At 45.9% G+C, this 22,563-nt stretch overlaps 1 protein-coding gene across 1 annotated transcript in view; it reads right to left on the minus strand.

Moving 5' to 3' along the window:
* The window catches only part of ABHD16A (abhydrolase domain containing 16A, phospholipase), a 45,583-nt gene that overhangs the window by 9,123 nt on the left and 13,897 nt on the right, over positions 1-22,563 (minus strand). The window contains exons 4-16 of the mRNA XM_083724394.1: positions 16,067-16,153; positions 15,090-15,175; positions 13,772-13,845; positions 12,980-13,084; positions 11,642-11,756; positions 11,397-11,498; positions 10,246-10,309; positions 9,283-9,332; positions 7,384-7,507; positions 6,244-6,348; positions 3,653-3,716; positions 1,067-1,123; positions 790-852 (exon numbers count right to left, since the gene is read on the minus strand). Coding sequence (XP_083580520.1) covers positions 790-852; positions 1,067-1,123; positions 3,653-3,716; positions 6,244-6,348; positions 7,384-7,507; positions 9,283-9,332; positions 10,246-10,309; positions 11,397-11,498; positions 11,642-11,756; positions 12,980-13,084; positions 13,772-13,845; positions 15,090-15,175; positions 16,067-16,153 — 1,096 coding nt within the window. The remainder of the gene's footprint in view (positions 1-789; positions 853-1,066; positions 1,124-3,652; positions 3,717-6,243; positions 6,349-7,383; positions 7,508-9,282; positions 9,333-10,245; positions 10,310-11,396; positions 11,499-11,641; positions 11,757-12,979; positions 13,085-13,771; positions 13,846-15,089; positions 15,176-16,066; positions 16,154-22,563) is intronic.

Here is a 22,563-nt window from a genome sequence, read left to right on the forward strand (position 1 = left end):
ACAAAAAAATAAAAGCGAGGAAGGTCGGTGTTGGCTACAGAGGGAAAGGCAGTGACACAGAGAAGTGGTGAAAAAATGGGGTTACCAAAAATGGGGGTATGTGGCTACCATGCAGAGACATCACCTTGCCAACAAAGGTCCGTATAGTTAAAGCTATGGTTTTCCCAGTAGTGATGTATGGAAGTGAGAGCTGGACCATAAAGAAGGCTGATCGCCAAAGAATTGATGCTTTTGAATTATGGTGCTGGAGGAGACTCTTGAGAGTCCCATGGACTGCAGGAAGATCAAACCTATCCATTCTTAAGGAAATCAGCCCTGAGTGCTCACTGGAAGGACAGATCCTGAAGCCGAGACTCCAATACTTTGGCCACCTCATGAGAACAGAAGACTCCCTGGAAAAGACCCTGATGTTGGGAAAGATGGAGGGCACAAGGAGAAGAGGACGACAGAGGACGAGATGGGTGGACAGTGTTCTCAAAGCTACCAGCATGAGTTTGACCAAACTGTGGGAGGCAGTGGAAGACAGGAGTGCCTGGCGTGCTCTGGTCCATGGGGTCACGAAGAGTTGGACACGACTAAACGACTAAACAACAACAACAATGTGGCTACATGTCAACCCACAAAAGCACCACGTAAGTGATTTTCAGAACCTCTTCAAGTTAGTGGGAAAGCCGGTTTTATCTTCGCCCTGGCAGTAGTCATGTCATGCAGGAGAAAATGTGAGAGCAAGGGAACGCACGATAATTTTGAGATGGTGCAGCTGAGACTGTGATTTCAACATCTGCTCACCTGTGCTGTAACAACTTCAGAAGCAAATCATTCCCTCTGTTGGACATGATGTCTTCAGGAACCCTAGAGAACCAGAAGTGCATAGAGTTAGGACTGTATTATTCTTGTGTATTCTACCAAAGGTTTTCCCCATGGCCATCCTCTTCTCTGAGGGACAGCAATTATGTAGAAGCAAGATTTCCATTATGTCATCCTTCACATCTCAGCTGGGACAGATATGGCTTAGCAATGCCAGCCGGAGAGCAGGCTATTTTTCTCCACTGCAGTTGTTACTCACGTCGTAGTGATGATCTCATCTTTGGTTCTGCGCACCAGCAACACGGGGCCCTGGTATCTGAAGAGGAGGAGACCATGTCAAGACGTTGTCTGAAGATTGTCTGCGGCTGATGAAGCTACGCTAACTGGGCTCAACGAGACAAATGACTGGGAGATTGGCTAGAAGCCATAGGTACACTGCACTGCAGTTCCCCAAAAGAAGAGCAGGCTATAAAATATCCTATGTGAAGCAGATACTGGCACGGTTCAGGCAATCATATCCTGTGCACAAAGACCCTTTGGCTCCCCCCTTTGCACAAGCCACAATGAAACCAAGAAGCTTCTGAGTACAGTGGTACCTCAGGTTACATACACTTCAGGTTACAGACTCTGCTAACCCAGAAATAGTACCTTGGGTTAACAACTTTACCTCAGGATGAGAACAGAAACCGTGCTCTGACGGCGCCGTGGCAGCGGGTGGCCCCATTAGCTAAAGTGGTACCTCAGGTTAAGAACAGTTTCAGGTTAAGAACGGACCTCCGGAACGAATTAAGTACTTAACCCAAGGTACCACTGTCATTCTAACTTCCTGTTCTGTCCAAAGCAAGAAACTATGGTTTGGAACAAGTCAGGATCACAAACCACGGCTGAAAGTTGATGCTGAGATTTTGGTTTCTTCCCAAACTGGTAACTGCAGCCTCCCAGTATGGATGAAAAAGGGAAGCTGTGGTCAGAAACATCTTGGTTTAATTGTGTCTTAATGTGAAGGGACCTCACGGCAGGTCCACACATATCTTGGCTTAAAAAGCTGAGATGTGGTAGCCTAAACACAGCCACCGAGTCTGTTGAATTCATGTAATCCAGCTAGCTAAGAGTGCTCATTTGCAAGGAGACCTGGGGCCAAATTCCAGTTGAAAGCAGACGCTGTCATGCTTGTAACCACCAAATGGCCAAGCCTCGATTTGGAGGCTGGCAACTCACACAGCTTTCATTTTAACTAGGATCAAATTTCTGGTCCTTGGTGGCTCTGAGGGAAAGCATAACTATCTAGGAAAGTACTATGTGGATCAGCCTTCAGCAACATGGTACAACCCAGTTGTCGTTGGGACTGCAATGCCAATGGACGATGGGATATGTAGTCAGACAATATCCGAAAGGCACCAGGCAGCTGAAGGTTAGTAGAAGGTAAAGACTCAAAGTCGGTCTCTGATGGAATTTCCAGCAGCGAAGGAAGAGGTCTCTATTGTTGAATGGTCACTTTAAAATGTGAAGGTTCATTATTGTTTCACATACAGATAGGTAGCCGTGTTGGTCTGCCATAGTCAAAACAAAAAAAAATCCTTCCAGTAGCACCTTAAAGACCAACTAAGTCAGTTCTTGGTATGAGCTTTCGTGTGCATGCACACTTCTTCAGATACACGGTGTATCTGAAGAAGTGTGCATGCACACGAAAGCTCATACCAAGAACTGACTTAGTTGGTCTTTGAGGTGCTACTGGAAGGAATTTTTTTTGTATTGTTTCACAAGTTGTGTATGTCTTTAAGGGCCAGGACAAGTAACGAGACCCAGTCTTACAGCTGTGAAACATAGCAGGTGCTGCTAGGTTGTGTTAATTAAGCTGTGTCAGCATTTGGGCATAGTATATAAGGAGCAGCGCCTAGCTCTCTCATTACCCTGGGGGATGGGTTATGTTCGTGGTTATCTTTAGTGCAAAAGGAGTTTTTGTTATTAAAACCTTGTTAAAGTTATTTTTGAGTTCCTTGTTATGCATGGTCTCCCCAGCAAGCTCTCTGCAGCGCTACTAAACTGCAAATAGCCAACATCTATCCCATCACATTCTGAGCAGGACCCCGTTAGCGTGCCATCCAAATGTTAAGACATGGTTATTTCTTTACATTAGCCTATTGCTCTGGCCACAACAGCTAAAACACAGCATGTGTGGTACTAGATTTCCGTCTTGCTACAGACTGACCCTCCCTTGTTCCACAACACAATCTCAATAAATCCCCAATCCCAGTAGCACCGGATCTCTCTCCTCAGCACACCAATCAGACAAAACGTTTCCGCCAGGTGAGGGAATCCAGCATTTTGTAACGAAGCCCAATCTGCCCTGGCTCCAATTCTTTCCCCCTTCCCCCCAAAAGTATTCCTGGTGATCTGGGGATCCTGGCTACTGCTCCAATAAAAGTGACAACCGTTCAGCTGAAGGGTTTAATATTTAACATCACGTGTTTTCCAAGCTGCCTTTCAAAGCTACAGCCTCCTGACCGGCAACAAGCCTGAAATTTTATTACAATCGATTCCACAAGAGAGCAATCTGTGCGATGCAATAAAAGCTTTCAGTCAAAAGGCAAGGAAACAGGCTGAGTTTTCAAAAAACCTATTGAAAAGTGGACAGCCAGCTGCACTCTCCTGGGAAGGAAAAACCACCCCATCCGTCCGGGGACCGCCAATCTGCCTGTTCTTAAAACCAGCTCATTTCCACCCCGGCTTTTCAGTGCAAAACCCAGCTTCACTATTCCAAAGATTAGATGTCAACACGTATGCTAATTTCTTCTTATTTTCCTGTGGGCGCTTTTGAGTATTCAGTTTTTCCTTTGCTGCCTACCTGCAAAGCTGTTCCGCGTTGTTTAGATTCAGGTGTTGCCTGACAGTCCTGGTGACCAAGCCCCCTGCAGAAGGAAGGGAAGGTGTTAGATCAGCTTCATCCACCAGCAAGGACGTCCGTAACTCAATTATCTTCCGTAGTTTTCACAGTAACCTGGCTTAACTCCCCCCCACCCAAAATCACCACTTATTGTGCTGTGGAGATGGGAGAGAGGGCTGGTCACTGACAGGACGTGGCACAGACAAAATGGACGCTTAGTAGATCCCTCCCTAGAGAGGTTTGACAGGCACCTTCATTGTACATCTTTAGGAAAAAGCATTCCTCTTCAACCAGAACTTGGGCTGACTGACATCCAGTGCCTTTTAAAAATGTGCTGGGGAGAGGGAGTGTTATTGGGTTGTTTTTGTTTTTATTACAGTGGTACCTCGGGTTACAGATGCTTCAAGTTACAGACTCCGCTAACCCGGAAGTAGTACCTCGGATTAAGAACTTTACCTCAGGATGAGAACAGAAATCGCGCGGCGGCAGCAGGAGACCCCATTAGCTAAAGTGGTACCTCAGGTTAAGATCAGTTTCAGGTTAAGAATGGACCTCCAGAACGAATTAAGTTCTTAACCCAAGGTTCTTAACCACTGTATGTTTTTGTGTTTTTACACAGTAGAACCTCGGAAGCTGAATGCCTCGAAACTCGTACATTTCGGCTCCGAGCGATCGAAAACCAGAAGTGAGCATTCCAGTTTCTGCATGATTTTCGAAAGCCGAACATATGGCGTGGGGCTTCTGATTGTGTGCAGGAAGCTCCTACAGCCAATCGGAAGCCACGCCTTGGTTTTCGAACTGGTCTGTAAGTCGAACGGACTCCCAGAGCGGATTAAATTCAAGAACCAAGGTACCACTGTATTCTGATTTTATGTTGTGAACTGCCCTGAGACCTGTGGGTATAGGGCGGTATACAAATTTAATCATTAATATTCATTAATAAGAAATAGATCACCTAAGCCTGTTTGGATAGCCTGTCGCCTAGGATATATCTCTCATTAAAGGACAACAAGGGGATCAAGCGGTTTCACAGCCAAGTGTGGTGAAGAGTGGACTCCCTTGGGAAGTGGTGGACTCTCCTTCCTTGGAGGTTTTTAAGCAGAGGTTGGGTGGCCATCCATCATGGATGCTTTAGTTGAGATTGCTGCATTGCAAAGGGTCGTTCTATGATATTGATGTGGCATTAAAGGAAAGGGATCAAAACCCACCGATAAGAGAACAGGGTTTGCATGTGAATGGCTTCATGTACAGGCCTTGGCATCTTCACTTAAAAGGATCTCTGGGTAACCAGGCTGGGAAAATCTTATAGATTCACTGCGTTAGAACAAACAGTGCCAGGATAGACTGTTTATTTGTCTGAGTGTGTAAGACAGCGCTGTGTCTCTTTGAAATCTATGGGGTTTACCCCTAAAGTGCACATCTAGAGGACTGTACCCACAGCTTTTTAGAATTTCAGGATTCTGGGCTGACATTCGCTGTCTGCACACGGTTCCCGTGCCCTAGTAAATATATGTTCAACCTGTACATTTTGTAAACACCGCAAGGCCCCTTCGAATGGGGGGTGGGAATCCTCTCTAGGACACCCTCCCCTTACACTTTGGGGAAACACGTGGCAGCCACAACAGAAACCACAAATACCACACACCCTTGGTGGGTTTAAACGACGAGGAAATGGAAATGGAACTAAAACGTTTGGTTCATATGAATGGCTGTCCAGGATTGGGGATCTTGGTGGGGCACAGTGATATATCGCACAAACAGTTACAGATAGGTAGCCGTGTTGGTCTGCCATAGTCAAAACAAAAAAAATTCCTTCCAGTAGCACCTTAAAGACCAACTAAGTCAGTTCTTGGTATGAGCTTTCGTGTGCATGCACACTTCTTCAGATACACACATCTGAAGAAGTGTATCTGAAGAAGTGTGCATGCACACGAAAGCTCATACCAAGAACTGACTTAGTTGGTCTTTAAGGTGCTACTGGAAGGAATTTTTTTTGTTTTGAATATCGCACAAAGGTATGGCTAAAATAGAGAAGACAAGAGCTTAGGTGGCAAAGGGAGAAACACTTTATCCCCTAGCCTAGCAAGAAGGTATCGTGCCAAAGAACATTTGGGGCAGGGGGGAGAGAGATATGATCGTGACTTAGAACAAATATCAAGGTGAGGGGTCCCCTGAGCCCAAATTATGGAGGGGAGAAGGAGACCCCCAGGATGGCTTGCTAGTGAACAGAGAACTAGTAAAGTGGTTATAAGCATGGGGGGTCCTGCTTCAAATCTCATAATGGGAAACGTACTTACTGACAGGCAGCCCCTGAAATCTCAGCACAGCCCCCCAAAATGTGTACCAGAGAGGGGCTTCCAAGGGTTACTGGTAGGGTGCTGAATGGTTTGAGCACTTAGGGGTGGGAGGCGGAAAGCGCCAGACTGAGAAATATTGCATATTAACTCTCTGTGGTGGGGTGGATTTTATTTCAAAACAAAACAAATAAAAGGGTCTGAAACCATTTGAGCATAGAAAAAAAATATGTGCATTTTCTGTTTGCTTCCCCTTACTCCAGCTTTCCGGCATGACCTTGAGGGCGAGAGGAACGAGGTCATCAAAGGAGGCGTCTAGAATAAGGGCACTGACGTCCGGGTACGACATGGCGGCCCAAGTGGCTGTTGGGTTGGAGGAGAGAAGAGAGAGAGAGACAAGAGGAGTTATTGGAGGACTCAAATGTGCGCTGGACGGAGCCTCGACGCCACTCAGCTCCCCTGTTTGACTACCACCAAGTTTTGACTCCTTCCCATCCTAAGGCTGAGGTTTCCTGCTTCCAAAACTGATAATATTATTCCAACTCCCCGCTCTTGTTTATGGCTAGAAGCATCAGAACAGTTTGTTTGTTAGCAAGGTTTCTTGAAGGCCTGGACGTGCCTTGTTTGCACTGGCTTACAGAAGGAGAACTTACTGGCAGATCATGCATTGTGTTAACTCGTGGGGGAAAGGATGGGTGCTATAAGGACTTTCCATCTCTGGGCATAAGTAGCCCCTCGCCCAATTCCAGGGGGATAACATCATGTGGCCACTGAGACCATTTAACACCAGTCCTCAAAGACCTACATTGGCTCCCAGTATGTTTCCAAGCACAATTCAAAGTGTTGGTGCTGACCTTTAAAGCCCTAAACGGCCCCGGCCCAGTATACCCGAAGGAGCGTCTCCACCCCCATTGTCCAGCCCGGACACTGAGGTCCACCTCTGAGTGCCTTCTGGCAGTTCCCTCCCTGTGAGAAGTGAGTTTACAGGGAACCCAGGCAGAGGGCCTTCTCGGTAGGGGCGCTCGCTTTGTGGAACGTCCTTCCATCAGATGTCAGAAATAAACAACTATCTGACTTTTAGAATACATCTGAAGGCAGCCCTGTTTAGGAGAGCTTTTAATATTTGATGTTTTATTTTGCTTTTAATTCTGTTGGGAGCCGCCTAGAGAGGCTGGGGAAACCAGGCCAGATGGGTGGTGTATAAATAATAAATTATTATTATTAGGCCTTCAAGAAGGGTTTCCTTCACAAGGCCTTGCACATATTCCCAGGAATCCAGTGGCAAATCGCATGCTGTCGTTCTCCTGCCTGTTCCAGCCCATCTCTGGCTAATCCATTTCCCCCTGCCTATCATGGCGGTATCAATGCCTCCCAGCTCTGGCTAGCAGCGCTTCTTACCTGTAAAGCCCCCAATGGACCAGGCATAGAGGATGATGTCCTCAGGGAAAAAGCCCAAGCGGTGGATGGCGTACTGCATCACTGCATCCATGGCGTTGGCTTCATTCTGAGGCAGCGGCACTCCCTGAGGCAGGAGAGGGAAATGGTCAGTGCAAGGAGAGGCTGGGAGTGAAGACTCATGGAAGAGCTGTGAGGATGTTTGCCTGATCAAGGAGAGCTTTCCTTTCCTCTCTGCTTCCTCTCGCTTTTATTTTATTTTATCCTTCAGGCAAACCTCCTTTTCCAATTCTTCCTCCTTCCCCATTCCTTTTGTGTCATGTCTCTGAGAGACTATGAGCCTGAAAGCAGGGGCTGTCTAGCTAAGCGATCTTTGTAAACTGTTCCGGAAACCATCTCAGCCGAAGAGCGGGGTAAAAATGCTTCAGATAACAATGGCCAGACTGATGTTTTCAGTCGCTTGCTTGCCCCCTTGGGAAGGGGCCTGTCAGGGGCTGGGCTGAGGAGAAATGGTGGGGACCGCCCCCCTTTCTCCTGAACCTTCCTGAGAACAGGACGGTACAGTTGTACCTTGGTTCTCAAACGCCTTGGTACTCAAACAACTTGGAACCCAAACACTGCAAACCCGGAGGTAAGTGTTCCAGTTTGCGAACTTTTTTTCGGAAGCCGAATGTGCTCCGTTTTGAGCGCCACAGTTCTGTTTGAGCCATGTGGGGAATGAGAGATTTTAGGACAGAAGAGGCAGCTTCAACACGTGGAAACAATTTACATACAGTTGTGATGAGCCCTGAATTGCAGCGGGTTGGGCTAGATGACCGTTGGGGTCCCTTCCAACTCTACAATTCTATGATCGTACGACAAGCCCACTTGAAATAGGAGTCATTGCTATTTGTTCAGAAGCATCTGCAATTCTGTTCAGGAAGAAAGCTACCGTTTTGCCAATTTTGCCTTGCTGCATAAGAACATGATTCTCCAAGGGCATGGGTTTGGGGGTTTTTTTCTGCTAGAATCTCCAGCACTGATCCAGTGCTAAAAGGAACGGCATTCTGTCCCCACAACCTGGATGGCAGGGACCTACCCTTCCTTGTGGAAGGACCAATTGCTGAGCTGCCCTCTCTTTTATTAAGGGAGGCAGTGCAAATCAGAGAGCAGAGACCAGGAAGAGAGAAGCCCCAGTATCCAGAATTCTGAGCGGCTTGAGGAAATGTCTAAATGGAAGGGCACATCTTGGAGGTAGGCAGGTGCCCACTGCCCCTGTGCCCGATTCCAAATGGGTCCATCTAAATTGGATTTATCCGGACAACATCCACCAGATGCCCTAAAAGTAACCCAATTTAAAATCTCGATGTAACTTGCAAACAGTATGCTCAATAATTTAACAATTAGACTCGGACTACAGCCCAGATTGGAATGATTTAACAACTTGGGAGTTGCTATGTCATTAAACTTCAAACGATAGACTTGGACAACAGCCCGGATTGTAAGATTGGAATGAAGTCAGGAAAAGCTGCGCTGGTAAATAGACAGTTGAACACACACACACACAAAGGTGTACTCGATGGAGGAAGGATATAAGATTTCTGGCATGATTGAGAATCGCATAGCCAGGGAAGGAGAACTTTAAAGCGTTAAGATCAGAATGTGGAAAATATGAGAACAAGAAGAAGGGAGGAACGAAGATATTGGAGATATACTTCAGAGGTCCAGACTATGGGAAGCCCGGAACAAATTAATAATTAATAGTTTGGACTGTAATTTGGTTGTTTTTTATTTTAGTTTATTGTTTTTTATTGGATTATAATTGGATTATGATTATATGGATATGCCAACTGGCTGTTTTTATTGGAAAATTAATAAAAATGATTAAAAAAATAAAAATAATAAAATCTTGACATAACTCACCGTGCTGCCTGCAAATCCGGGGTGATTCCATCCCAGCACCGAGAATCCAGCTAAAGAGAGAAAGAGAGAGGGTGAATACAGGGGACATAAGGCTGTCACTGGGCACGATGGCTGCGTTTTAACTCAAACATCAAGAGGCAGTGTGCCTCTGAACATCGGAAATCGCAAGTGGGGAGAGGTGCTGTCATGGGTGACTGGCATGATGGTGATGATACGATTTGTATATTGCCCTATACCTGTAGATCTCAGGATGACCCACAACATAAAATCACAATATATATTTTAAAAATACATAATAAAAGTAAAGACAACCCAATAATCCTCCCCTCTTCCACAACACATTTTAAAAGGGCATCGGATGTTCAACAGCCAAAGGCCTGGTTAATGAGGAATGCATCAGGTTCTGCCCTAAGCAGGTCTCCACGAGCTTCACAAAATGTCGCCTCTGCTTCTTTGGTCACAGGACATTTTCGCTTGTTGGCCTGTTCGTGCGGCGCCACTTCCAAGTTGCAATAAACGAGGAATTGCCGTTCAAGTGGAGGAGCATTTGGGGAGCAGAAAGGAAGCTCAGTTTTTTCTCCCCAGCAAGATTTGAACATATCAGTGCCAAGCATATCTCTGCATCCCAGGGAAGGGCACGTATTAGTGGAGAGTTGCACAGATGGTAAAGCCCCCTGCGCTCTGGCTCAGTCCCAGAAATATCTGAAGAGGCAGCAAAAGGATATTCACAGGTCCCCAGCACCACAGTCAAAAATTCCTGCATCAGGTTCTGAGAATCTCCATCTTGACTCAGAACGTTAAGCAACTCTGTCCAAGCTGGAAAAATGAAACTAAAACGGTTGCGCCCAAATGTGCTTCCCTCTTTCAAACAGCACAATGAAAAGTTCCAGGAGAACCTTCCATTCTAACCTTAACAGTTTTGCTTTGTTTTTTGGTGGGAAAAAAGAGAGACATGAATCATACCATCCAGCGGGGTGGAGAGGCAGCCAACTTCATAAAAGCCCGCATTTCCTTCACAGCAAATCACCTGTGGAGACAAAGGGAGAGAGGGAAGCTATTACATTTGAAGCCAGAGGGAGATGTACCTTGCAGCAAGCCAAATCTGAAGGAGCGTCTGCACCCCATCGTTCAGCCTGGACACTGAGGTCCAGCTCCAAGGGCCTTCTGGCAGTTCCCTTGCTAGGAGAAGTGAGGTTACAGGGAGCCAGGCAGAGGGCCTTCTCGGTGGTGGCGCCCGCCCTGTGGAACGCCCTCCCATCAGATGTCAAAGAAATAAACAGCTACAGTGGTAAGGTAAAGGTAAAGGGAACCCTGACCATTAGGTCCAGTCGTGGCCGACTCTGGGGTTGTGGCGCTCATCTCGCTTTCCTGGCCGAGGGAGCCGGCGTACAGCTTCCGGGTCATGTGACCAGCATGACAAAGCTGCTTCTGGCGAACCAGAGCAGCGCACAGAAACACCGTTTACCTTCCCGCCGGAGCGGTACCTATTTATCTACTTGCACTTTTACATGCTTGCAAACTGCTAGGTGGGCAGGAGCAGGGACCGAGCAACGGGAGCTCACCCAGTCGCGGGGATTCGAACTGCTGACCTTCTGATCGGCAAGTCCTAGGCTCTGTGGTTTAACCCACAGCGCCACCCGCGTCCCTGAACTACAGTGGTGCCTCGGGTTAAGTACTTAATTCGTTCCGGAGGTCTGTTCTTAACCTGAAACTGTTCTTAACATGAAGCACCACTTTACCTAATGGGGCCTCCCGCTGCCGCCGCGCCACTGCACGGTTTCTGTTCTCATCCTGAAGTTCTTAACCCGAGGTACTATTTCTGGGTTAGCGGAGTCTGTAACCTGAAGCGTATGTAACCTGAAGCTTCTGTAACCCAAGGTACCACTGTATCTGACTTTTAGATCTGAAGGCAGCTCTGTTTAGGGAAGTTTTTAATGTTTGATGTTTTATTGTGTTTTTAATATTCTGTTGGGAGCCGCCCAGAGTGGCTGGGGCAGGGTATAAATAAATGATTAAGAATTATTATTATTATTGCTTTCCTTCATCTCTTGCCCTTGCACAGCACTGGATGACCGAACAAGATCTTAGGCGCTGGTTCTTGGGTGTCAACTCACCAGTTTCCTGCCTTGCGGCTCAGAGGTCTCTCTGCGGTCCATGAACATGGTGTCGATTTCATTTCCATCGCAAGCCGCCAGCTTCGCTCGCTTCCCGTTGCACTGCAACATACAAGAGGGACAGAGCACGGTTGGGATCTAAGCCTCTTAGCTCCCCAGGTGCAAAACGAAGCCGGGAAGCAGCACTTCCGTGCCGTCCGGCTACGGAGAAACTGATCGCAGCTTCTCAGCTAGCTGGCACTCACTTCCTCCACCAGACGGGCCTGCCCTTGGAGCAACATGGGCATGAGGGCCTTCTGAAGCAGATACACGGAGCCTGGGTACAGCATGCGTCGTCCAAAGGTGTGAGCCACTACAAAGCTGTCAAGGAAAATAGAGGAGAAATAAGGGATCGGTGTCTGCAGAGTATGCAACCGCCACGCTGAGCTTTGCACTGAAGGAGTCTCCAACCATGGATGGAAAACTCAGTGGAAAGTTTGGGGCTCATTGCACCCCCAGTCAACCACGCTCTGGGCTCTTCAACTTCTTGCACCCACGATAAAAACAAACAAGCAGACAAATGAAGAACTGTAGTGATCAGGTGGGATTGCTATGAGGAATTATAACAAATATAGAGTAAGCCATCTGTGTCAGCAATGAAAGCACTGTGCTGACTGGGTTTAAACTATTTTGATACGATTCTTGATCAATCCACACCTCTGCATCCCTGTTCCATTTCTCTTTCTTCACAAGTCACGTAGACACTTAGACAGACAGGCGTCCTGGGTCATCAAAGACAGTGGGCAGTTTCTTTGCTGTAGCTTTTCTGATATGTTAATCCCACGATGTTAATCTTAGGGCCAGGAAACAGGTCTCACATAAAGGTGATAATGATCGCTGTCCTCCTGGCCATCCTTCTTATCATGTGTATTGATTGTTTATGACCTCAGGGGTTGCTGAATGCACTCCTTTGTAGTTTTCATTCATTTACCCAAAAGTATGCATGCCTAACTAGTGTTTGTAGTTTAACTTTGTCCCCACATGGGGTTTGTTGAAATCCTCAGAAGAAATCTGATTGGTTCTTACGAACACTCTGTAAAAGGTTCTTTTGTGAATAAAACGACCTGGGCTGAGGGGTAGAGAGACAGATTATTATACGCACCGTTCTCAGAGTCTTGCTAGTTCAAGCTTCTGTGTATATTCTTACTAATAAGAGTTCAATCCTTCCTTTACTTTGAGAACGCCTCAAAGAACCTACCCTCATGACACCGACACAATAACTCTGCACATATACTAAGGAAAATAAGGATCGTTACCTGCCTTCTTTCTCCCCACCAACCTCACCATGTCTATGACAACAATGTCTCATAGCAAATATAACTGACCTGTAGAAAGGACTCTATGAATTGAAAACAGAGATCCTGGTTAACTATGAAAACCCTACCCTGAGTAGGATATGAGACTGCCAGTCCTTAGAGCACATTCAAGTTGGGCTCCTGGCATGTCAAAGGCCAAACACTGATAACTGTGGGCATCAGCAGGCAGGGGCTCATGCTTCTGAGCTATACTTTGCAAAAGGGCAAAGAGCGAAAGAGGATGTTTACCTGGCAATCTGGCAGGGCAGCTTCTTAAGGGCGTGGAGGAAGCCGTTGACAGCACTCCGGTGCTTTGGTTCTGACCGCAACAGGGGAACGTTTCGGGAATCTGACCTGCAGGAGGGAGTTGGAAGTGAATACCCCGACTTCTCTTCTCTATGGCGCCCTCCAGGGGCTCCAAGTCCCGTCAGCTCCATCCCCCAAACATCTGGAGGGCAACAGGTTAGCGGAGAACATATGCATATCTAGGAGGTAAATAGGCAGCTATGTACCCCAACTAGGTAACGTGCAAAAATGACGCGCTGGAATTTACACACATTTGCTGGTGAATGTGCAAAGTCTCCAAGGAAGAATGTGCACAGCAACTAGAAAGGTATGAAATGTCTCAACTGATGAATGCTCTTTCCACATCACTTGGAGACGTCATGCATTGGCTAGCATGCAAATCCCCAACTGGTGCTGTTCATTTGCGTCTTCCAAGATGTCTGGAGATCCTGGATAGCTCAGTGGGTTAGAGCGTGGTGCTGATAACACCAGGGTTGCAGGTTCGATCCCTGCATGGGACGGCTGCATATTCTCGCAGTGCAGGGGGTTGGAATAGATGATCCTCAGGATCTCTTTCAACTCTACAATCCTATGATTGTGGACTTTATGTACATTGGCATCCACCGAAGCATAATATGATTAACTATAGCAGGGAAGCCTATAGCAGGAAACACCAGCAGCCTTCACGGATAAGGAATGTGGAGAGTGGAGAAGAAACCAGGAGGCCAGACTCCTGTTTTCTCCCAACCCACTCACCGACTTGTAGCTTCATCCCACCGGAAATCCACAGGCCAGCTCCGGAAATCAAAGTTGTAACTGGCGAGTTTCTTCTGCAATGCGGAGAAAGTGTGAGAAAAATCACGGATGTAGACGCTGAATCAATGGGTCAACAAAGCTTCTGGCTCAATAGCCTTTCAGGCACAGGCTGGGCAAGAGGCAAACCTTTCACCCATTTCAGTTGACACTCAGTTATTTCCCCCGGGATCAACCAACGTTTCCCGGGATCAATTGCGAAGCACGTGTCAGGCTTCTGGGAATCAGCTTCCTCCCCCTTGGCCACAGATAAGCAGAACAAAGGAAAAGGAGTCTTCGTACTAGTTAGAATAATAATCACAGCGAGAGACAACAGAACGCATCTCTCTAGAATGGCGGTGCTCCCAATTAAGGCTTACTCCCCTTCCGTCCCTATTAATCTACATCACTCCTATGTCTTGTAACCTGAGTCTGTACCCTCTGTGCTTTCTGTTCTGCCACTTTCTCAGATCTCCTTGACCTTGGGGAAAGCGGATGGATGCTTTCCAGAGACAGTGAATCTGTTAACCCTCTCTCTTCCAGTGTTTCTTCTCCAAGCTGTTTCCCACCCAGTATTTCCCAGCTTCTGCCTTCTGAACTATGCCCCTCTGCAAGGTAAAGGTAAAGGTACCCCTGCCCGTGCGGGCCAGTCGTGTCTGACTCTAGGGTTGTGCGCCCATCTCGCTTAAGAGGCCGGGGGCCAACGCTGTCCGGAGACACTTCCGGGTCACGTGGCCAGCGCAGCACACAGAAATGCCGTTTACCTTCCCGCTAGAAAGCGGTACCTATTTATCTACTTGCACTTAGGGGTGCTTTCGAACTGCTAGGTGGGCAGGAGCTGGGACCGAGAGACAGGAGCTCACCCCGCTGCGGGGATTTGAACCGCCGACCATACGATCGGCAAGTCCTAGGCACTGAGGTTTTACCCACAGCGCCACCCACGTCCCTATGCCCCTCTGCAAGACACTGTTCCAAATCTATGCTGTCCTCCTGCTTCTGGGAAGATTCAGGATCAGGAGGAGGGGGTGGCTGCCACCGTTCTTCCGCAGCGCAGCCCTCCTCAGCACGGTCCCTGACAGCATGGTACAAACTGCGCTTCCTCAAAACTACAAGCCACAGAGAAGCTACGGGAAAGGCGAGGAGTAAGTCTAAACAGATCAGGAATGGGGAACCTGCGGCCTTCTAGATGTTGGGATTGCAGCTCCCAGAGGGTAGTCAGGAGGTGATGGGAGGGCCCTGGGAGTCAATCAGGATGGGGCCTGTCAATCGCAGCCACTCTTACCTTGTGCTCAGGGGTGCCATACCGGTGTGCATCCTCTAGGATGGTGATGAACTGGATATACTGGGGGTTTGTCCAGCGACCGATGCCTGAGAAGAGGAGGAAAAGCTTTCAGGGACTGAAGCCCTACAGCATCTGGCTGCCTCTTCTGCTTCAGCACCCACAAAGCACCACCTCCCCACTCACTTTATTCCCACCCCTCCTCAAAAGCTCTCTCTTCTATGAAGCCTTTCGTTTAACCCCTTGATATCACAAATATTATTCCTGTCCTTCTTGCCTACTGGCTGTTCTTCCGGTCGAAGTGTCGTTTGGAAGCTCCTTGGGGCACAGACGTGACTTTTCCCCTTGTGCTATCCTGCCAAGGTGGGTTGAATCCAAGTAAGTCAAAATCTGAAGCAGACTCGCTGAAATCAGTGGCGACTAACTAAAGTCTATTGAGTTCAGCCAGTCTGCTTTTAGCTGGACGCAAAACATCATGTTTACTTTGCTTAATCTGCTGTTTTCTTTCTGTTTTACTGATTTTATAATTGCGGTGTGGTGTGATAGCTTCTAGGTAGCTTCCCCACCGCCCCCAACATGTTGTGAATTGCCTTCCAAGACCCACGAAGGAAACATGCAAATACTTAAATGCATTGAGGGCCCTACAGAAAAAATATGAATCAGACAATTTCATGCCACCAAAATCCAAGGAAGGCAAGGGTGGCTCTTGACTCAATGGATAAGGTTTCCAAGACATTGTTGGGTCTGGTCCTACTTGGAGTAGACCTGCAGAAATTAATGAACTTGGCTAACTTGGGTCTATCAATTTCAATGGCTTTGCTCTGAGTAAAACGTAGCTGAATACAACCCCCAGCTCCCGTCAGTCCCAGCGCGCATTGCCCCTAGTCAGGAATGATGTGAGTTGTAGTCTGGGGATATTGGGCAGGGGGCATAGGTTCCCCATTTCTGCCAATAGCCTTCAGACTCCAGGAAACGCTCACCTCTGAGGCAGGCGATTCCTGCCAGCAAGAGCAGCATGGTCCCGGCATAGTGAGAGATAGCAACAACTTTCGACATCGTCAAATACCCTGGAAAGAGAGACAGGCAAAGAGGGGGAGGCAGTCAGAACAAGTGCTCAGAACCTCAAGAGGCTGCTTTGCATGGGATGCTTTTCTTACAGCGATAACTGCGCTCAGAACGTTTATTCTATCCCAGGGGTCAGCAACCTTTTTCTGCTGTGGGCCAGTCTACCGTCCCTCAGACCATGTGGTGGGCCGGGCTATACTTTGAAGGGAAAAAAAATGAACCAATTCCTATGCCCCACGAATAACCTAGAGATGCATTTTAAATCAAAGGACATGTTCTATTCATGTAAAAACACCAGGCAGGCCCCACAAATAAGCCAGAGTTGCATTTTAAATAAAAGGACACATTCTACTCATGTAAAAACACACTGATTCCCGGACCGTCCGCGGGCCGGATTGAGAAGGCAAATGGGCCGCATCTGGCCCCTGGGTCTTAGGTTGCCTACCCCTGTTCTATCCCATGGGAAGAACACAGAAGCATGCGATTCGCCATCAGTGCACAAAGGGCAAAGGCCAGCAGAGCACAGCGCTTGCAGCGGGAAAGCCGTCTGGTGTGCTTATGTGAAAGAGCATTGGCGGCCAGCAGAGGGCAGCCTGCATGAGAATGGCCCCTCCACTGCCCCCATTACCCGTCACATTGCTGCGATTCATCCGTCCTATGCATGTTGAAACCCTTGGCAGTTGCACTGTGCACATCAATAGGACGGCAGGATCCGAAAAATGCAAGCCACAAAATGTTGCTGTTCACCTTCACTCCCCGGCAGGAATGCTTTTGTTCAGGGTTCTGCCAGCTGGGTCTCCCTTTTTCCAGGATGCTCAGAGCCTAGGACTTGCCAAGCAGAAGGTCGGCGGTTCGAATCCCCGCAATGGGGTGAGCTCCCGTTCCTCGGTCCCTGTTCCTGCCTACCTAGCACATCAAAGTGCAAGTAGATATATAGGTACTGCTCCGGCGGGAAGGTAAACGGCGTTTCCGTGTGCTGCTCTGGTTCTCCAGAAGCGGCTTAGTCATGCTGGCCACATGACCAGGAAGCTGTACGTCGGCTCCCTCGGCCAGTAAAGCGAGATGAGCGCTGCAACCCCAGAGTTGGTCACAACAGGACCTAATGGTCAGGGGTCCCTTTACCTTTACTATATGCTGTTAGGCTCAAGCAGAACATAACACACCCATTTTTCTTTTAAAACGGTCACTATTCTGTAGCTACTGGGCAGGCCCGGACATCAGTTGCTGTTGTTTTTTTTTTTGTAAAAATATTTTCTGTCCCTCTGCAAAGCTGGAGGCTCCTCTGAACATGTTGTTAACTCCCTCTCCCCTCACCCCGTTTGCCCCATTTTGGCGACTATTCTATTGGCCCTCATTACGATTTGAGGGAGGGAAGCATTAAATGATCACATTATTCACGTGGGATATGGACACCTCATGCAACTAAATAGGAACAATGCAACGTGTCTGACTGAAATTAATAATAATTTTTTTAAAAAATTCTTTTTATTAAGTTTCATTCATCACATACACAAAAAAGGAAATAGCACATAAACATTAAATGAAAAAACAAAAATGCACCAACACAAAAAAGAAAAAAAAGGGGGGGGGGAAGTAAAAAAAAAAAAAGAATGAATAAAAATTAAACTAATACATAACACTCACTATCTGACTTCCTTCCCTCCTGATTTCGGACTCCTAGTTTTAAAGATTTCGTTTTTTCAGCTGATATTGGTTATTAGTTTATACATCGGAAGTTTTATAATATACCTGCTGTAGTTGGTAGGTTTCTATAATTGCCTTCTATATATGCCATGAATTTAGTCCAATCATTATTCAACTTTGTATTCTTTTGGTTTCTGATTCTCTGCGTCATTTTTGCCAATTCGACAAAGTCATATAGTTTCGTTTGCCATTCCCTCACCGTTGGTATGTTTGTACTTTTCCAGTTTTGGGCAATTAACATTCTGGCCGCTGCTGTTGAATATTGAAATAAGATTTTATCTTCCTTCCTAATTTCCTCCCCAATAATACCTAATAAGAAGGCCTCTGGTTTTTTAGGGAACGTGTATCTAAATATTTTTTTTAACTCATTATATATCGTATCCCAAAATTTTTTTATTTCCTCACATGTCCACCACATATGTATAAAATTACCTTCTTTTGTTTTGCACCTCCAGCAGGCCTTATTTCCAGTCTTATACATCTTGTTTAGTTTCTCTGGTGTTATATACCATCTATGTATCATCTTCTCTAAGTTTTCTATTATTGCCACACTCGCCGTGAATTTTATTCCCTCATTCCACAGTTTTGCCCATTTCTCATATTCTATATTATGTCCCAGGTCTATGGCCCACTTCACCATAACTTCCTTAATCTCTTCATCTTTTGTATCCCATTCTAATAGTATATTGTACATTTTGGATAGTAACTTAGATTTGCTTTCAATTATTTCTATCTGAAATTTCGATTTCTTGTCATTCATTCCAATTTTTTTGTCTTCTGTCCATATTGCATTGATTTGATGATACTGTAGCCAATTTTTCAACTTCCCCTTCAGCTCCTCATATGGTTTTAGTTTCCAGCTGTCTTCCGATCTTATTAATAAATCTTCATATGTCAATTTTTGCTCCTCCATATTTATTTTTTTAATTGTTAAGATATTTGTTGGGGACAGCCACCAAGGAGTTCTCCATTCTAGCAGTTTTTTGTTTTTTTCCCAGACTTCATACAATGGACCCCTGATAATATGGTTTGAAAATCCTTTGTGAGCTTTCTCCTTATTTGACCACAGGTAGGCGTGCCAGCCAAACCTGTTGTCTACCCCTTCCAAATCCAATAAGTCGGTATCTTCCAAGGTTATCCAATCCTTCACCCAACATAGGCAGGCGGCCTCATAATATAATCTTAAGTTAGGGACTGCAAATCCTCCTCTCTCCTTTCGATCCGTAAGTAGTTTAAATCTAATCCTTGGCCTCCTTCCCTGCCATATGAATTTTGAGAGGGTTTTCTGCCAATCTTTGAACAATTTAGGCCCCCTAATTACCGGAATGTTTTGGAATAAGAACAGCATTTTTGGGAGGACATTCATCTTTATTGCCTCCATCCTACCCATCCATGAGAGATTGACTCTGTTCCAGACATCCATATCTTTTTTGATTTCTTTCCATGTTGTCGAGTAATTGTCTTCAATTAAGTTTATGTTTTTTGATGTGAGCCATATTCCTAAATATTTTATTTTTTTAGCTACCATTATTCCATATTTTCTCTCTAATTTTTTTTCCTACCTTTCCTAAGTTCTTTATTAACATCTTTGTCTTTAGTTTATTCAATTTGAAGCCTGAAAGTTTACCGTATTCTTCCAAAGTCTCCAGCGCTTTGCCGATACTTCCTTGCGGCTCTTCCAGGGATAGCATCAGGTCGTCCGCATAGGCTCTTAACTTATACTCCTTCGATCCTATTTTTATTCCTTGTATTTCTGGTATCGATCTTAATTTACCCACCAGTACTTCTAACACCATGATGAATAAGAGCGGGGAGAGAGGGCACCCCTGCCTTGTTCCCTTCTCTATTTTAAATGTATTTGTGAGATTGTTATTTATTACCAGTTTGGCAAATTGGGTTGAATATATTGCCTGAATTCCTTTCAGGAATTCTCCCTCTATCCCTGCCTTTTCCATAGATTTTATTAAAAACACCCAAGAGACATTATCGAACGCCTTTTCGGCGTCTATGAAAATCAGTGCCGCTGGTATCTCATTATTGATCTCCAAGTATTCAATTATATTAATAACGTGTCTCACATTATCTTTCAAAAACCTGTTCGGGAGGAAACCCGCCTGATCTTTGTGGATTAAATTTGTTAGACACTTTTTCAATCTATTAGCCATGATGTCTGCATATATTTTATAATCATTATTTAATAGAGATATTGGCCTGTAATTTTTAATGTTCAGTTTGTCTGTGTCTGGTTTTGGAATTAACGTTATAAATGCCTCCCTCCAAGACTCAGGTATTTTCCCCCCTCTCAGGATATTATTCATGGCCTTACAAAGCACTGGTGCCAATTGATTTCCCAAAACTTTATAGTATTTCGCCGATAAGCCATCCGGTCCCGGTGCCTTCCCTAACTTCATTTTTTTAATCGCATCCTGAATCTCTTCTATTCTTATGGGTCTGTTTAATTGGGACCTTTCTTCTTCTGTTACAATCTTTCCTTCACAGTTCTTGAGATACTCTTCTATCTGGATTAGGTCTTCTTCTCCTTTTTTGTATAACTTCTCATAAAATTTGAGAAAATTTTCCTGTATCTTTTTTGGGTCTTCTATCAGTTCCTCCCCTACTTTTATTTTGTTTATCACATTTTGTTTTTGTCTTTTCCTGAGTTGCCAGGCTAATAATTTCCCGGTTTTATTTGCTGATTCAAAATATCTCTGCCTCATTAGCTTGATTTTCCATTCAATTTCTTGGCTCGTTAGCATAGAGTATTGTGTTTGTAGTATCTTTATTGTTTGTATGCTTTGTTCATCTTTCGGGTTATCTGTTAATTTTTTCTCAGACTCCCTAAGTTGTCTGAGAATTTCTTCCTTTTTTTGCTGTCTTATTTTCTTTTTATAACTGTTTTGTTGGATGAAGAAACCTCTTATGACCGCCTTACTGGCATCCCATACTACTTCTGAATTTATTCCTACGTTAAGATTCAAATCAAAATACTCTTTTAAGGTGGCTTTGGCTTTTTCAATAACCTCATCATTGTCTAATAAATATTCGTTTAGCCTCCATCTGAAACCTCCCTGCATTACCCCTCTTATTTCCAATGTTATTGAATTATGATCGGAGAGGGTTCTCGGTTGGATTTCACATTTGGTGGCTCTTAGTGTAAGTTCCCTCGAGGTCCATATTTGATCTATTCTGCCCCAACTTTTGTGTACCTCTGAAAAAAACGTGAACTGCTTTTCTGTTGGGTGCTTATATCTCCAAATATCTATTAGGTCCATATTCTCTTCCAAGTCTTGGAATGATTTTGGTAGTTTTCCTTGGTTTCGTTTTTTCTTTTCTGTTTGTCTGTCAATTTCTGGTATTGACACTGCATTGAAGTCTCCCAATAATATCGTCCTGTTGTTTTCTAATTTTATTAAAACTTGTTCCAGTTTCTTAAAAAACTCTGGCCTATTTGAGTTTGGGGCATATATATTTACAACATTGATTTCCCCCCCCTGAAAGCTAAGATGAATTCCAGGACACGGGTGGCGCTGTGGGTTAAACCACAGAGCCTAGGACTTGCCAATCAGAAGGTTGGCGGTCTGAATCCCTGTGACGGGGTGAGCTACCGTTGCTCGGTCCCTGCTCCTGCCAACCTAGGAGTCTGAAAGCACATCAAAGTGCAAGTAGATAAATAGGTACCGCTCCGGCGGGAAGGTAAACGGCGTTTCCGTGCACTGCTCTGGTTCTCCAAAAGCGGCTTATTCATGCTGGCCACATGACCCGGAAGCTGTACGCCGGCTCCCTCGGCCAATAAAGCGAGATGAGCGCCGCAACCCCAGAGTCGGCCACGACTGGACATAATGGTCAGGGGTCCCTTTACCTAAGATGAATTCCACACCAGTCTCAGAAGCAAGGATGTCAATAGGCCAGGGGTATTGTGACTTTGGCACCTGAAACCATGAAGGCTTCAGACTTGTGCCCCCTCCAAAAAAACGGGGGAGTGAGGAGGGTAGCCTCAGATTCTTAGAGACTGACAGAAGCTCTACGGCCAGTAACAATTCCTTGGGCGGTGGGAGGGGGGAAGATAATAAATTATGTTTTCCCATGCTGTTAGGAAGATTAAAAATGGCTCGTGCTGCGGGAGTTATTTTGAAAATAATATAACTAAAATTGTGGGGAAAGCAAGGCTCTCGCTGAGGGCAACGGGCAGTCTGGGAAAACCTGCTGCTCCTGTAGCAATTGTGCTGCTTATTGAATGCGTTTAGCCACCTTTCTAAAGAAAACAGGCTCAAGGCAGCTGGCAATTGAAACACACACACAACGGGATTAGTGCCCAGACGGGAGACAGCCGGGAGCCCCACGTAAGCTGACCTGAGCTTTGAAAAGAGGAAGCCCAACGTACGTCCAATGATACGTGCCTGTTTTCCAAGTGTAATAAAATATTTGCCGAGTTGCTAAGAGACCTGGTGGTGATGCAGGATGTGGCTCACTGCCCCGATTCAAATTTCACCCCGTCTATGAACTCACTAGGAGGCCCCGGGTTCACCCCTCTCCAAAATATAATGGGGGGGGGGGGAGGAAGATTACCACTGGCAGACGATCGCACTTTGGGAAGTGGAGGAGGGGGAAACCCCACACACCAAAAAATCTGAGGAAACATTTGCCGGGCAGAAGTCAGCCTTGCAAAATCTCCTTGTCATTCTCCACACAACAGGCACACAAGGAATCC

The sequence above is a fragment of the Podarcis gaigeae genome (genome assembly GCF_964106915.1).
Source record: "Podarcis gaigeae genome assembly, chromosome: 2".
NCBI classification, from domain to species: domain Eukaryota; kingdom Metazoa; phylum Chordata; class Lepidosauria; order Squamata; family Lacertidae; genus Podarcis; species Podarcis gaigeae.